Source organism: Symphalangus syndactylus, chromosome 14 (genome assembly GCF_028878055.3).
Source record: "Symphalangus syndactylus isolate Jambi chromosome 14, NHGRI_mSymSyn1-v2.1_pri, whole genome shotgun sequence".
NCBI lineage: Eukaryota > Metazoa > Chordata > Mammalia > Primates > Hylobatidae > Symphalangus > Symphalangus syndactylus.
The window spans coordinates 118,482,666-118,498,072 of record NC_072436.2 but is presented as its reverse complement, the minus strand read 5'-3'; the positions used below and the strand labels follow the sequence as shown (position 1 = coordinate 118,498,072).

At 58.3% G+C, this 15,407-nt stretch overlaps 2 protein-coding genes across 4 annotated transcripts in view; one reads left to right on the top strand and one right to left on the bottom strand.

Moving 5' to 3' along the window:
• The window catches only part of AXIN1 (axin 1), a 67,508-nt gene extending 59,521 nt beyond the window's left edge, over window positions 1-7,987 (bottom strand). For 2 of the 3 annotated variants that reach the window (XM_055241337.2, XM_055241338.2), the window contains exon 1: window positions 5,233-5,575. The gene's annotated coding sequence lies outside the window, so the exon portion shown is untranslated. Of the gene's footprint in view, window positions 1-5,232; window positions 5,576-7,932 lie in introns of those variants that run through there. The other variant, XM_063617014.1, reaches the window with a different exon arrangement.
• On the top strand, window positions 2,428-10,731 carry LOC129462324 (zinc finger protein 580-like). Its single transcript, XM_055242245.2, has 6 exons — window positions 2,428-2,443; window positions 6,739-7,082; window positions 7,219-7,434; window positions 9,502-9,619; window positions 9,923-10,013; window positions 10,294-10,731. Exons 1-5 carry the CDS (start codon window positions 2,436-2,438, stop codon window positions 9,957-9,959), a joined length of 723 nt encoding a protein of 240 aa, XP_055098220.2. The 5' UTR covers window positions 2,428-2,435; the 3' UTR covers window positions 9,960-10,013; window positions 10,294-10,731.
• Window positions 10,732-15,407: the final 4,676 nt, after the last annotated feature.

The window sequence follows — 15,407 nt, the reverse complement described above, 5'->3', positions numbered from 1 at the left end:
AGGATTAGGAAAGGTGGGTCCATGAAACACGACCAGAGGTTTTCTCAAGACAAGACTCACGATGACGCCCTCCCGCTCAAACTCAAAGCAAGAAACTCAGTTTAAATGTTCAATCAAGATATATTTTGGCTACAAGCATAGTTCTACTTTAAAGCAATTTCTGGAAACTTTTACATCTAAAGGAATGCCTCCCATGCTAAGAAGGGATGCCCAGGACATGGGAATGCCACTCCCCACAAGTCTCACTGCACGAACATCACGGAGACTGGCAGCTTGAGCACCTCCCACCTCAGCTGCAGAGCTGAGGGACAGGGAAGGCAGGGAGACCGGAGGAAGGAAAGCTGCCTCTAGTCCTGACTGTGTATAAACCTGCACGAGGGCTGGACCCTCACAAGTGAGATGGAGACAATCGCTCCACCAGCCCCAGCGACACTCAGAGAGAAAGGAAGGTGCGCTACAGCCCCGAAGGTGGTGGGCGTCTTCTGAACCCCACGTCCTCCAGGCTCACGGCCACTGTTTTCCGCCTGCTGCGTCACGTCACACGCGGTACACCTTGCAACACATGAGAACACACCGCAGGGTGTTCCTCCGAGTCTCAACACACGCCTCAAAGACAGATGATCATGGGTCACCTTCAGCCCCATCGACCGAGGGATCAAGGACACCACCCACGCCCACAGAGACGCTGGGACACCGTCACTGGAGACAATCTTAAAATGCTCTGTCAGAATGCTGCACTTCTGAAAAGCCTCTCTGATGAGGATTCAGATAGCAAATAGTAAATGGGTACTTTAAGGAACAGAGAAGGTACAGAACAAAAGGAAATGAAAATACAATTTTTAGCTAAGGAAGCTATAGTTCATGTGACTTCACTCCTTAAGCTGAAAGCTAAACCACCCACCCTCTTAGGCATCAGGGAACTATAGAATTTGCTGCTACTGCTGCTGCTGCTGCTGCTGCTACAAGCCTGCAAGGGGTGTGCAAAAGAGAGTAGATAAGGACCCCAACAGAACCCCTGCCACGGTCTATGGTCCTTCCTGCCACATGCTACAGGAACCCAGGAGCTCTGGCTATGCCTGTCAACGCAGGCATGCAGGTGACTCAAACAACAGCCTGCCATGATGTAAGTGGTCATGGCTAAAAGGGGCCGGAGAGAGGGCTTTAGAGAAGCATGTTGGGTTCAAAAGCCTGGAGTGCTGAACAAGTCACAGGGAACAAATAAAACCCTAAAACCCAGGACCAACTCAAGGAGGACCTCCCAGCCACCGCTCCACACTGCTGTCCCTTGTCTATGTGGAATCTGTCCCCATACCAACTTCCTCACGTTGCACACACTTTAGCAGCCAACAGCTGCTCACGGCTGGAAGCAAGAAGGATCCACAGAGCCAGGAGCGGTGTCGCGCACCTGTAGTCCCAGCTATTCAGGAGGCTGAGGCTGGAGGATCCCTTGAGCCCAACAGTTCAAGACTAACCTGGGCAACATAGTGAGACCCAATCTCTACCAAAAAAAAGTTCTTATTAGCCGGGTATGGTGGCGTATGCCTGTAGTCCCAGCTACTTGGACGACTGAGGCAACAGGATCACTTGACCCCAGGAGTTCAAGGCTGCAGTGAGCTATAATTGCACACCACTGCACTCCAGCCTGGGCAACAGAGCAAGATCCTATCTCTAAAAAAAAAAAAATAGGCCGGGCACAGTGGCTCACGCCTGTAATCCCAGCACTTTGGGAGGCCAAGGTAGGTGGATCACGAGGTCAGGAGATCGAGATCGTCCTGCCTAACATGGTGAAACCCTGTCTCTACTAAAAATACAAAAAATTAGCCGGGTGTGGTGGTGGGCACCTGTAGTCCCAGTTACTCGTGAGACTGACGCAGGAGAATGGCGTGAACCCGGGAGGTGCAGCTTGCAATGAGCCGACACTGTGCTGGCTGCTGCAATCCAGCCTGGGCGACACAGGGAGACTCCGTCTCAAAAAAATAAAATAAAATAAAATAAAATTAGTAAATAAATAAGAAGCACCCATAGATAGAGAATGGTTTGCAACTATGTGTCCCCAGTGACATTTCAGCAGCTAAGGACTTTTTGTGAATGCTGCTGGGTAGTGTGTCATCTTGGCCTCAGCAGGAACACACAGCTTCTAAAGGTCAAGGCCCAGTGAGCTGTGACATCGTGCTGCTCACAGACCACTTGAGCGGCAGTCACTCCGTGAGCCGCATCAGCATGGAGGGAGCACCCTGGGCGTGGGCACCACCACACTAGCTCACGGTCATCTGTCTGGGAAGCTATCACAGGAAAGAAGGCTTGCGCCTCGACCACCTGAGCCCTACCGTTATAGATGTCCTGCCATTCACTAGCTTGAAGAACCAAGTCACCGCAAAGTGGAAAGTGACTACCCAGACAGTGCTCAGAAGGGAGGCTAACCACAAGTCACCATCATGCTCTCGTAAGGGACTTACGTCTTCTGTGTCAATTATTGGTAGTAGCGGGACCCACAGCACCCAGCACAAGGTCTTGCAACTAACGGGCACCAATAAGTACTTAATTCATTGATGTAAAAAAGACATTTGTCACAGACGCCAAACACTGGCTCTCTACAGAGGCTGAACTACTGTACCATAGAAAACAGCAGCAAATTCTTCCAAAACTAATGGGTTTTGTTGTTTTGTTTTTTGTTATTTTGAGACAGGGTCTCGCTCTGTTGCCTAGGCTGGACTGCAATGGGGCAATCTCAGCTCACTGCAGCCTCAGCTTCCCAGGCTCAAGCAATTCTCCAGCCTCAGCCTCTCAAGTGGCAGGGACTTGACAGGCACGAGCCATCAACGCCCGGCTAATTATTGTATTTTGGGTTTCACCATGTTGGCCAGGCTGGTCTCAAACTCCTGCGCTCAAAGCAATCCACCCGCCTTGGCCTCCCAAAGTGTTAGTGTTTGCCTGGCCCCAAAACTAATGTTTTAATTCATGTGTGAACCAAATTTTCAGAGCCCAGAAGAAAATTTCCTTATAATCATGTGTATTTTTGGCTGTCAACTGACAGAAGACTTTTTGGTGTCCCTGGAAGCACACGAACCCTTTACATGTTACTGATATTGTTGAAACACGTCCCAATTCCTGAAATCTCTGGGTTCCCACAGGGAAGCACACCAAGCATTTAGTGTACACACACGTACACACCACACATAAAACAGTCACGTTTACTCAGTTCTGTATCAAATGCCTGCAAGCACTGAATCTGGCCCACAGCCTGCAGCTACCATCAGTAAAGTGAGTCCATAAAACGGGCGGGATGCCTACAAGTCTGATTCTGTATTTAAAATTCCCTTTCGTCACTGCTTAGGCATATGCTCCGGGCACCATGGCAGCAAACTCAATGCTACCTACGTGTGTAGGTATTTATTTTACCCAAACTAACTTCTGACATTTTGATTTACATGGAGGAGGCAAGTAACACAACACGACTATGACATCTTCCCAGCTGTCCACTGATTTAACTCTTGAAGGTTCACGGCTACTATTTCACATGTAATTTGTTCCCCCATCACTGAAATTCTCAATGACCAATGTAATCCGAAAAAGTCTGCTTAGCTTTTCTGAAACTAGAAATCCAAGACAAGTCAACACCAGCTGAAAATCAAACAAAAACACTGTGTTTTTCAAGCTTTCCAATCCTTGTCCCCGAATGGAGATCTTAAAACTGAAACCAAGGCCAGGTGAGGTGGCTCACGCCTGTAATCCCAGGACTTTGGGAGGCCGAGGTGGGCGGATCACCTGAGGTCGGGAGTTCAAGACCATCCTGACCTACATGCACAAACCTCATCTCTACTAAAAATACAAAATTAGTCAGGCTTGGTAGAGCACGCCTATAATCCCAGCTACTTGGGAAGGCTGAGGCAGGAGAATCGCTTGAACCTGGGAGGCGGAGGATGCGGTGAGCGGAGATCACGCCATTGCACTCCAGCCTGGGTAACGAGAGCAAAACTCCGTCTCAAAAAAAAAAAAAGAAACAAAAAAAAACAAAAAAAAAAACTGAAACCGAGCTATTGCTGAGGATCTCGGGTAGCCGGTTTAGGCTGTGTTTTCTCCAAAACAGGGCCTGTGGATCCAAGTAAGCTCGAGATTCTTCCTGAAGAAGCAGAGAACAGAAGTGTGAGCAAAAACAAGGGGCTGACATGCACAATAAGAACCCTTTATAAATTATCTTAGAAGGGGCCAGGCGCGGTGGCTCACGCCTGTAAACACTTTGGTAGGCCAAGGTGGGCGGATCACCTGAGGTCAGGAGTTCCAGGCCAGCCTGGTCAACATGGTGAAACCACGTCTCTACTAAAACTACAAAAACTAGCCGGGCGTGGTGGCGCATGCCTGTTATCCCAGCTACTCAGGAGGCTGAGGCAGGAAAACTGCTTGAACCCGGGAGGCGGAGGCTGCAGTGAGCCAAGACAGCGCCAATGCACTCCAGCCTGGGCTACAGTGCGACACTCCGTCTCAAAAAAAAAAAATTATCTTAGAGGGGACGGTGGTCACGCCTGTAGTCCCAACACCTTGGGAGGCTGAGGCAGGTGGATCGCTTGAGGCCAAGAATTCAACACCTGTTGGGCAATATAGTGACACCCCATCCCTACAAAAAAAAAAAAAAAAATTATCTTATAGATGGGCTGAGAAAAATCCCCAGAGAACTGACATGCTTTTCTTTACTTTCTTCAATGCCAAGCCGAAAGTTTCAATGCTCGGGCAGTGCAGTTCTGGTTTCACGGGGGGCTAAATTCCAAAGTGCGGGGCGGGGGTAGAATCTAAGAACCACACCCAAGAGAGACACCAGTGTTTGGGCAGCGAGGCATCAACCTGGAGGGTACGGACGCCGGAGCACGCGGCTACTCAGGCCGAACCCCGACCCGGACCCGGCACACGGCCTCGGCGAGGGCGGGCGGGAGTGCCGTCCTCCGGGGCAGCCGGACTCCTGCCGACTTCTGGGAGGCGGGGAGGGCTCCAGGCCCGGCTCTCCCGGGGCCCCCGCACGCGATGCGCGGCCCCTGCAACTGCTCCGCGCCCCAGGCCTCGGACCTCCAAGCGGCCACCGCGCCGCCGGTCCCGCTGCCCAGGGGCACCCCGGCCCCAGTTCCCCGCGCGCCCACCCCCTCGGTCCCACGCGCGTCAGCCACCCGCGCCCCCCGCCGCTTCCGGGTCCCGCCCGCCCGGCCTAGCGCGGCCTAGCCCGCCCCGGAGGCCGGCCCTACTCACCCGCGCGCGGTGGCCGCGGGACCCCGGGCCCGGCTCCCGGAGCGGCGCGGCGCGGCCCGGCCCATGCGCTCAGCGGCAGCGCGGCGGGCGGGACCCGGCGGGGGCGCGGCCCGGGGCGGCCCCCATCTCGGCGGCTGCGGCTCGGCGGCCCGGAGGCGGACGCGGGGCAGGCCGCGGGGGAGCCGCAGGGGCCCAGCCGCCAGCTCCCACCCGCCCGCTCCGCGTGGACGCGGCTCCGGGCGGACTCCGGCCGGCTCTGGCGGCGGCAGCGGCCACGATCGCCTCCCGAGCCGGAGCCCGAGCCAGAGCGCCGAAGCCCAGGCCCGAGCGCCCCCGCCGGCGGCGTCCGGAAGTGCGGGGGCGGGGCCGGTGCGCGGGGACGAGGTGAGAGCGCGGGGCGGGGCCTCAGCACGGGGCGGGGCCGGCAGCGCGGGCACGAGGTAAAGGGTGTGGGGCGGGGCTTCAGACGCGGGGCGGGGCTGAAAGCTCGAGGATAAAGGGAGGAGCGTGGGGCGGGGCCGACAGCGAGGGGACAGGTGAGGAACGCGGGGCGGGGCCGGGGCGCGGGCGGGACCGGAAGCGAGAAGACGAGGTGAAGAGCGCGGGGCGGGGCCTCGGGCGTGGGGCGGGGATCAGGGAGTAAGGCGGGGCCCGCCCCGAGCAGAAGAGGTAAAGAGCGTGGGGCGGGGCCTCCGGCGCGGGGCGGGGCCGGAAGCGAGAAGACGAGTGAGAAGCATGGGGCGGGGTCTCTGCGTGGGCGGGAGAGGGGCGTGGTCGGTGCCTGTTGGGGGCGGGGCGGGGCGCGGCCGGGGCTCGGTCGCGCCGTCTTCCCGAGGGGCGGCGCGGAAGCGGAGCCCCGGAGGCTCTGGCTTCCCGGAGTGCGGAGTGGGAGAGGCGCCGCTGCAGGTGCTTGGAATGGCCGCGGCCGTGGGGAGCACTGGGCGGACTGCCCGCCCCGACGGGCACACCTGGGGCGCAGCCCTTTTCTGCCGCCAGTACATCGGAGGGCAGCCAGGGGGCTGCAGGCCTCGGGGGCTCCCTGCCCAGCCGGTCCTGGACAGGAGGCCCCCGCGGGGACCGCCACGGCCTGCCCGCCGCCGTGAGGGAAGCAGGCTCCCAGGAGTGGGGTGGTCGGCAGGCAGGGATGGCCAGGGCCCTTGGAAGGTGGGGTGGGCTCCACCCTCCTGAGTCCCCAGGCAGCCGGGACTCACAGCGCCAGGGAACACATTAGGCCCCAATATATGGTGGCTCTCACCCGGACAGGAGCCACAACCTCCAAAGAGCCCACCGGCTAAAACCCTCTGCCTTGATTTCTCCCGGGCACCATCTAGTATCAGAGAAGGGTTCTCTTTCCCTCCGCTGCCCAGGCCAGCCCGAGAGCAAGGCCACTGGAGTGTCCAGACCCCTGCACCTCCTCCCCTGGGCTGTCTCCACAGCGGCCCTGCCAAGGGGTCCAGTCCGATCCTGCCACACTGGCTGCCCAGATCTGTGTCACTTGCCTTGCAGGCCACAGAGCATGAAGCCACAGCCCCAGGCACCCCACGGCAGAGAGGCACGGGCCCCCAGCAGCAGCCCCGGCACCAGCTCTGGCCAGCCCAACCCTGTCAGAACCAACCCTTTGCTCTCCACCCAGGCCTCAGTCGACCATCAGGCCCTCCCCAAGGAGGAGGATGTGAGTACCAGGATCTGCCGCCTCTCACAACAGCCCAGGGCCCTGTCCTTCGAGAGCACTGTTGGGCCTGGCACCTCCCAGGATGCTCCAGGCAGCCCCCTGGGGTCAGCTATACCCCCATTTCACAGAGGAGACAGCTGCAGTTCAGGCCACACAGGACCAGCTCGCCTCCTGTTGGGTGAGGGCTCCCCATCTTGTCTGCCCCACACCTGAGCCAACAGCCCTCATCTATCTGCCCTCTGCTTTAGGGCTCCCTGGTGCCCACAGCCCTTCAGGTCCCTTCCTAATGGCGCCTCCCCCACACCTTCCCCTAGATGCGTCTGGCCACTTGCCCACCTCCGTGCTTCCGTGTCCATCATGTCCATACCCGCCAGCTCCCTCCAGGCACCTCTCACATCACCCCCATGTCTTTCCATTGGCTGTGTCACCCTGGATGCCCAGCCTCACCCTTCAGAGCTCCCAGGCAAGCACAGAAGTCCCAGCTCCAGGCTCCCTGAGCTGCCAGCCCACCCCCCACCAGATGCCCACAGGTGAGACTGCATGGGGAACCATGTGTGGATGCCTCCCAGTCCTCGCCCCTGCCAGCCCTCGCCCCTGCCGGCACTCAGCATGGTGTCTGATGCCAGTGTCGCTGTGTGGGAAAGGGGGCAGCATGGGTCCAGGGCCACTAGGCTGTCCCCAGCCTGCCAAGGGTCCAGGCCCACCTCCTAGGGCCATTACCATGCTCAGAGCAGGTGGGCAGGGGCTGGGGATATGAACGAAGCCGCACTGTTAGGCCAACACTTGGCCCCGCTGGGTCCTGGCCACAGGCACCCTGCCAGGTCCCACAGTGCTGGACACTGGGGCCTCCCCGCAAGCCCCCCAGCCCATTCAGCTTTAGAACCTTGGAGGAGACAGCGTGGGTGGCCTCCATGGTAAAGCACAGTTTCCAGGGAAGAGGGAGTCCTGGGTGGCCAGACAGACAGCAGGACCTCAGACACTGGCCCATGGGCTGCCCCCCCACTCCCAACAAGGTCCCCAATGCTTGCCTTGGTTCTGCAGAGCTGCCGCTGCGGCCGGGCCAGGCTCTCGGGGCTGTGTCCATGTCCATCCTCCTCTTGGCCCTCGGTGGCAGGTGTCCCCAGGCCCTGGGACCAGGACAAGGCCCTTGGGCCTCCAGCTCCTCGGGGCCCCTGCCCTGCAGGGACAGGAAGGGGGTCAGAAAGCCTGAGGGAAACGCAGCAGCCCTTCTAAAGTAGGTTGTGGTGTGGGTGTGGAGGGGAGATTCTCTGAGCCTAGTGGGGGTAGAGGGAGACCAGAGGCAGGCCAGGCAGAAGAGAGGTAGAGGAAGGCTCTGAGGAGGAGCAGGGAGACGAGCGGGGGCCTGTGGTGTGCAGGGTGAGGTGCAGCCACCTCCCTTCCTCACAGAGCTCCTTGAAGAGGCAAACGCCCTTTGCTTCCAGCACGAGTTTGCCACGAAGGCGTTTATTTGATTGACCGTAGATGACATTTAATCAGGTTTTGTTCCTAGGCACCAAATGAAAAACTTAAGAGCACATGTGAAATTATTTTCTTCAATGTAGACATAAAAGGTATGTTTTTTTGTTTGTTGGTTTTTGGAGACGGAGTTTCATTCTGTTGCCCAGGCTGGAGCCCAGTGGCGTGATTTTGGCTCACTGCAGCCTCCACCTTCCATGCTCAAGTGATCTTCCCACCTCAGCCTCCTGAGTAACTGGGATGACAGGCGTGTGCCACCACACCCCACTAATTGTTTGTATTTTTGCTAGAGACAGGGTTTCATCATGTTGCCCAGGCCAGTCTCTAACTCCTGAGCTCAAGGGATCCACCTGGGTTGGCCTCCCGAAGTGCTGGGATTACAGGCCCAAGCCGCCACGCCCAGCCTAAAAGGAATATTTTGAAAATGAAGTGGCTGGCCGGGAGTGGTGGCTCACGCCTGTAATCTCAGCACTTTGGGAGGCCGATGCAGGTGGATCACGAGGTAAGGAGATCGAGACCAGCCTGACCAACATGGTGAAACCCCATCTCTACTAAAAATAGAAAAATTAGCCAGGCGCCATGGTGCACACCTGTAGTCCCAGCTACTCAGGAGGCTGAGGCAGGATAATCGCTTGAACCTGGGAGGCGGAGGTTGCAGTGAGCTGAGATTGCCCCATTGCACTCCAGCCTGGGTGATGGAGCGAGACTCTGTCTCAAAAAAATAAAAATAAAGAAAAGGCCAGGCATGGTGGCTCACACCTGTAGTCCTAGCACTTCGGGAGGCCAAGGCCAGAGGATCGCTTAAGCTTAGGAGTTCAAGACCAGTCTGGGCCACATAGTGAGACCTTGTCTCTACTAAACAATTTTTAAAACTAGCTGGGCTTGGTGTTGCACACCTATGGTCTCAGCTACTTGGGAGGCCGAGGCAGGTGGATCACTTGAACCCAGGGGTTGGAGGCTTTAGTGAACTGTGATTGAGCCACTACGTGCCAGCCTGGGCAACAGAGTAAGACCTTGTCTCCAAGAAATAAAAATTAAGAAAATAATAAAGTGAGTTTTGATGCCTTAAGTGTGTTTATCTATTTAACTGAGGAAGACCACTTATAAAAAATGACCCAAAGGAAACCCTGGAAGACACGCCGAGGACATGAGCTGGGGAGTGTTTGCCGCTGTGCGATGCGTGATGGAGACAGCCAGCTGCAGAGATGGACACTGTGTAGCCACCGACCCTGCCCCAGTGTAAGGGGAGCGGGGGAAGAGGACGGACGGTTCTGATCCAGGGTTCTGGAGGCTGAGGGGAGCCTTGGGTTCAGCCTCTTCCTTTCTGCCCCTTCTCTGCCCCGTCTGCCCAGTCCATAGGTGACAGAGGTGGGAGTGGGCAGGCAGGGGAGGCCCCTGGACGGGGAGGGAGGCCTTGGACCATCCAGCTCAGGCGAGGGAGGACTGCACTTTCCATCGCAGACACAGCCCCCGCCACCCTCCGCCGCCTTCCAGGCCGTAAGGCGAGCCCCAGCTCTCATCCGAGTCTTCTTTTCCCATCAGTTCTGAGCCCACGGGAGACGCCAGATGCTGCCTGTGACCCCATCCCAAGCCCAACAGAGAACAAGGAGCTACAACACCCCAGAGAGATGCTGTGAGGCCACATACACAGGGCAGCACTTTTCGTGAAAATAGAAAATGTGGGCCGGACGGAGCTTGCAGTGAGCTGAGATTGCGCCACTGCACTCCAGCCTGGGCCACAGAGCGAGACTCCGTCTCAAAAAAAAAAAAAGAAAAAAAAAAAGAAAATGTGGGCCAGGCGCGGTGGCTCACACCTGTAATCCCAGCACTTTGGGAGGCTGAGGCGGGAGGATCACTTGAGGTCAGCGGTTTAAGATTAGCCTAGGCAATAATGCAAGACCCTTTCTCTACAGAAGCATTGTTTTTAATTAGCCAGGCATGGTGGCGTGCACCTGTGGTCTCAGGTACACGGAAGGCTGAGACAGGAGGATGGCTTGAGCCTGAGAGGTCAAGGCTGCAGTGAGCTGAGATGGTGCCACTCCACTCCAGTCTGGGTGAGAGCAAGACCTGACTCTGGGCCAGGTGCGGTGGCTCACGCCTGTAATCCCAGCACTTTGGGAGGCCAAGGCAGGCAGATCACCTGAGGCTGGGAGTTCAAGACCAGCCTGACCAACATGGAGAAACCCCATCTCTACTAAAAATACAAAATTAGGCTGGGCGCGGTGGCTCACGCCTATAATCCCAGCACTTTGGGAGGCTGAGGCGGGTGGATCACGAGGTCAGGAGATCGAGACCATCCTGGCTAACATGGTGAAACCCCGTTTCTACTAAAAATACAAAAAAAAAAATTAGCCGGGCGTGGTGGCGGGCGCCTGTAGTCCCAGCTACTCAGGAGGCTGACACAGGAGAATCGCGCGAACCCAGGAGGTGGAGCGTGCAATGAGCTGAGATCGCACCACTGCAGTCCAGCCTGGGCGACAGAGCAAGACTCTCTCTCAAAAATAAATAAATAAATAAATAAATACAAAATTAGCCAGGCGTGGTGGCGCATGCCCATAATCCCAGCTACTTGGGACACTGAGGCAGGGGAATCGCTTGAACCCAGGAGGCGGAGGTTGCAGTAAGCTGAGATCGCACCACAGCACTCCAGCCTGGGCAACAAGAGCAAAACTCCATCTCAAAAAAAAAAAAGGTTGGGCCGGGCGCGGTGGCTCACGCTTGTAATCCCAGCACTTTGGGAGGCCGAGGCAGGCGGATCATGAGGTCAGGAGATCGAGACCATGGTGAAACCCCGTGTCTACTAAAAATACAAAAAATTAGCCGGGCGTGGTGGCGGGCGCTTGTAATCCCAGCTACTCGGAGAGGCTGAGGCAGGAGAATGGCGAGAACCCAGGAGGCGGAGCTTGCAGTGAGCCGAGATTGTGCCACTGCACTCCAGCCTGGGCGACAGAGCGAGACTCCGTCTCAAAAAAAAAAAAAAAAAAGGCAAGAAGACTCAAAACGGTCCAAGTGTTAGTAGTGGAAGCAGAAGCACGAAGTTCCATTTTCTTCTTTGCATGTCCAGCAATGTCTACGGTGATGTAACAATTACGGTCCCGTGGAACGGTCTGTGTAAATTAACTCACTGGAAGGAGACGGGCATCACGGCTGAGGCCCTGAGGGGTGGAACTGACCACTGGGCAGTGTCTGTGTCCAGCAGGGTGGTGGTCATGGCTGATGGCAGCCACATTGCCCCCACGGTGGCCTGGGGCCTGGCATGGAGGTTCCGCCACCTTCCTGAGAGACACACCCTGCCATGGGCTTCATGGGCCATCCCAGCTGTTGGTGTCACTTTGGGCTGGGACCTCCCCGGTCTCCACATCTGGCAGCCCTCTTAGCACTGATGTGCCCCTTGATAGGTCCTTCCTCCTCTCACCCTCACACCTGTCGGGCAGGTGTGTCATCCAACTATGTTGCAACATGCTTCCTGTTGTCCACATAGCTCTGCAGCCAAAGCTGCCTCAGCAGGGCAGATGCCCCGGGAGTGATCCTGGTCCCCACGAGAGGCAGAGGCCTGGGGGAAGGGGAGCAGGGCCTTACCTCATATGCCCTGGCTCCAATATCAGGTCAATGTGACTGTCACCATGGCCATGGATGACCTGACGGCTTCTACCCCGGGACCTGCCATTGGCTGGGCACCTGTGGTCAGGAGGACTCACCGACAGAGGTGGAGGCTGAACCACTCAGCCGCTGCGGGGCAGGGGCCCGAAGAAACGGATGCTGTGTGTGGCCAGGCTCAGTGGCTCACACCTGTCATCCCAGCACTTTGGGAGGCTGAGGCACACGGATCACCTGAGGTCAAGAGTTTGAGACCAGCCTGGCCAACATGGTGAAACCCCGTCTCTACTAAAAATACAAAAATTAGGCCAGGCATGGTGGTTCACGCCTGTAATCTCAGCACTTTGGGAGACCAAGGTGGGCATATCACCTCAGGTCAGGAGCTCGAGACCAGCCTGGCCAACGTGGTGAAACCCCATCTCTACTAAAAATGCAAAAAATTAGCCAGGTGTGGTGGCGGGCGCCTGTAATCTCAGCTACTAGGGAGGTTGGGGCAGGAGGATCGCTTGAACCCAGGAGACGGAGGTTGCAGTGAGCCAAGATTGTGCCACTGCACTCCAGCCTGGGCAACAGAGTGAGACTCCATCTCAAAAAAAAAAAGAAAAAGAAATGAAACGGCTGCTGTGGCCACAGTGCTTGTCCCCGCTGGCTTGGGGTCCGTGCTTGTCCCCTGGGGCAGGCCCCAGACCTGCCCTCACCCACGTCGCCTGCGCCCGGCCCTGTCCAGCAGACCTGACGGTCCCCACGTCCCCACTGGCCTCCAGGGGTCAAGGGTCAGGACGCCAAGGCCAACAGGAAAGCCCTGGCCAGCCAGGTGGCCCAGAGGCAGCCCCTCCATCCCAGGGTGCCGTCCGCACCTCCCAGTGTCCTGAGGGGAGTCCTCCTGCACTGCCTTTCTGAAGAGTTCTGACCCCAGGGTGTCCAGGGGCTGGGACTGGGGCCAGGTGGATACCAGGATGTGGCCAAGTAGGCCTACCTGGACGTGCCTGGTCAGAACAGCCACTGACCACCAGCCTGGGCTGCAGGGGCTGGGGAAGTAGGAGGGGAGAGCGGCCACCACTGCCCAACACCTCCACACTCGGGAGCTGCTGACATCAGGGGACTCTTAGGCCTGGCCCAGCACCTGCCTCCCAGGAGACCTGAGTGTCCATCCTTGTCTTAGGCTAGTCCGTTGCCCTGGGCAAAGCAGGCACCTCCTCGTGCCAGTGTCCCCCTCGGCAAAATAATCATCCTGACCTGGCCTCACAGCCCCAGAGGTCCGTGTGTGACCCTCTCTGACAGGCTGGGTGGCGGGATGGACCCCACGGCTGGCCACGGCCCAGGTCTGGTGTCCCAGGCACATCGTGAGCACAGGGCAGGGCCTGCTGGCCTCCCCCAGCCTCAGTGCTGTTTTCCCAAAAAAAGGTGGCATCCAAGTGCAGGGGCCATGTCCCGAGGGGCCTCGCGCTGACTTCGGGAAGCAGCAGGTGATGTCCCACCTCCCTGGGCAGCCTCAGGCCGCTTCCTGTCCTTGTTGGGGGCACTCCTGCCCCTGCCACACTGCCTGCAGTCCTTGTCCCTGCTGTTCCCTCAGCTGAACGCCCTTCCCTGCCCTGATGGCCTCTCCAGGCGCTGCCGCCCCCCGTTGGTGCTCGTCTGTCCTCCTACCCACTATCCCCAGCAGCCCCGATGCCTGCACACCCCAGAGCCCAGTGGTTGCCCCTCGAGTTGGCGAGGGGACATTAAACGGGAGGTGAGGAAGTGCGGCCCGCAGCGGGCAGCTGCCTTTGCCCCGGCCCACCTGTGCCCCCGCCCACCTGTGCCCTCTGCTGCCTCCCTCTGCTCGGCTGTCCCGAGATGTCTCTGTCCGCTGCCTAGGAACCCTGCGGCCGCGGCCAAGTTCTGAGTGTGCGATTGTGTGTGCTGGGCCCCAGGCCCCTTTGTTGCCGCAGCGTCTGTCGTGGCAAACAAAAGTGCACTGGATTAGCCACAGTGGATTAAAAGATTTGCTTCTCAGAGTTTACCTAATAACCTAACAATCGTGTCGACGCGAGCTTTGAACCCCCAGGGCGCGCCTGCCAGGCCAACTGAGAGCTCAAGGCCTCTGTGGGCAGCAGGGCGTGGTCAGGGAGAGGAGACGCAGCCACGGCTGTCCTCACACCCGGCTCGGCCCCTGCAGGCTCCTCTGGGCAGGACTTGGGGAAGGGACAGCCTCTAGCAGGAGGTGGAGGCCTTTGAAAGGGTGCGGGTGTTGGGACCAGGTACCCGGCCCAGGCCCCCAGACGCGTCCACACACGTCGCACACGGCAGCAAGGACACAAGCAGTATGGAGATGGCCGTGTAGGTGACGTATGGGCCCCATGGTGCTGAGGTGCACGACCTCTCTGCTGTCACCCCACAGTGTCCGCTCCTGCACGTACACGCGTGCACGCGCACACACGTGCACACGCACACACACGAGCATGCCCCGCTTTGATCTCTAAAGGAGACTCCACTGACAAGCTCTTAATCGCAGCTGCCCTTGCAGCGCCTGTCCCTGAAGTCCCGAGTAATGGGATTTGGCGCTTCTGATCCATCGGGCTGGCCGCTTCCCCTGTCATAGGTGGACATTTTTTTTCTTTTTATCGCTTCTGTTTCTTTTTTTTTTTTCCCTCGAAAAAATGCTGCTTAAACGGCACCGACTTGACATGGCTTGTCGCCTAGCCCTAGAGCGGTGGCCGGGACGCCGGCCTGGATCAGTCGGGGCTCTTTGATGCCGCCTCCATGTGAAACCTGACGTGGAGACCCACCAGGGCGGTTTTGGGGTCCGAGGTCCGTCAGGATTCATCCTGCCTCACCCTGCTCCCTTTGTCTCTTCCCCTGACCCTTCCTTGGGACACCCGGAGAGGGTCTGAGGGTGAGGGTGCGGGTGCTGCGTGTGGGTTTGCGCTCGAGGGTGGGGTGGGCCGAGGGCAGGGCCGCAGCCGCGAGAACAATGGGCAGAGGGGGCGCGTCCACCTGTCCGCCCGGCCGCCTGCCCGGCTTACCTCACCTGCCTGGCTCCGTGTGCCTGCTCACGCCCCACCGTCCCGCTGTCCGCCATGATGGGCTTGGCCGTCCGTCCGAGCACTTTCAGCCACTCTGGGAAGCAGGTCCCTGCTCTTGGCCACTGTGTGGCTGGGAGGCAGAAGCGTGACTCTGGGCTGCAGCTCGGGCTCCCGCCGCCGATTGGCTGAGGCAGGGACCAGATGACGGGCCTCGGAACCCTATGGTAGCCATGGCAACCAGCCCCTTTAGACACCGCCACCCCCGAGCCACTCCTGACTGCTGAGGGAGCAGGCGGCGCTGCCCGTGGGCCCATGCCAGGGTCCCCTTGGAGGATCGAGGCGGGCATGGCTGCATGGTAGCTGTCCCCACAACAGCTGTTAAGCGTTTGCATGTGTTTCATTCATGTCCAGTGTGTGGGGTCCTT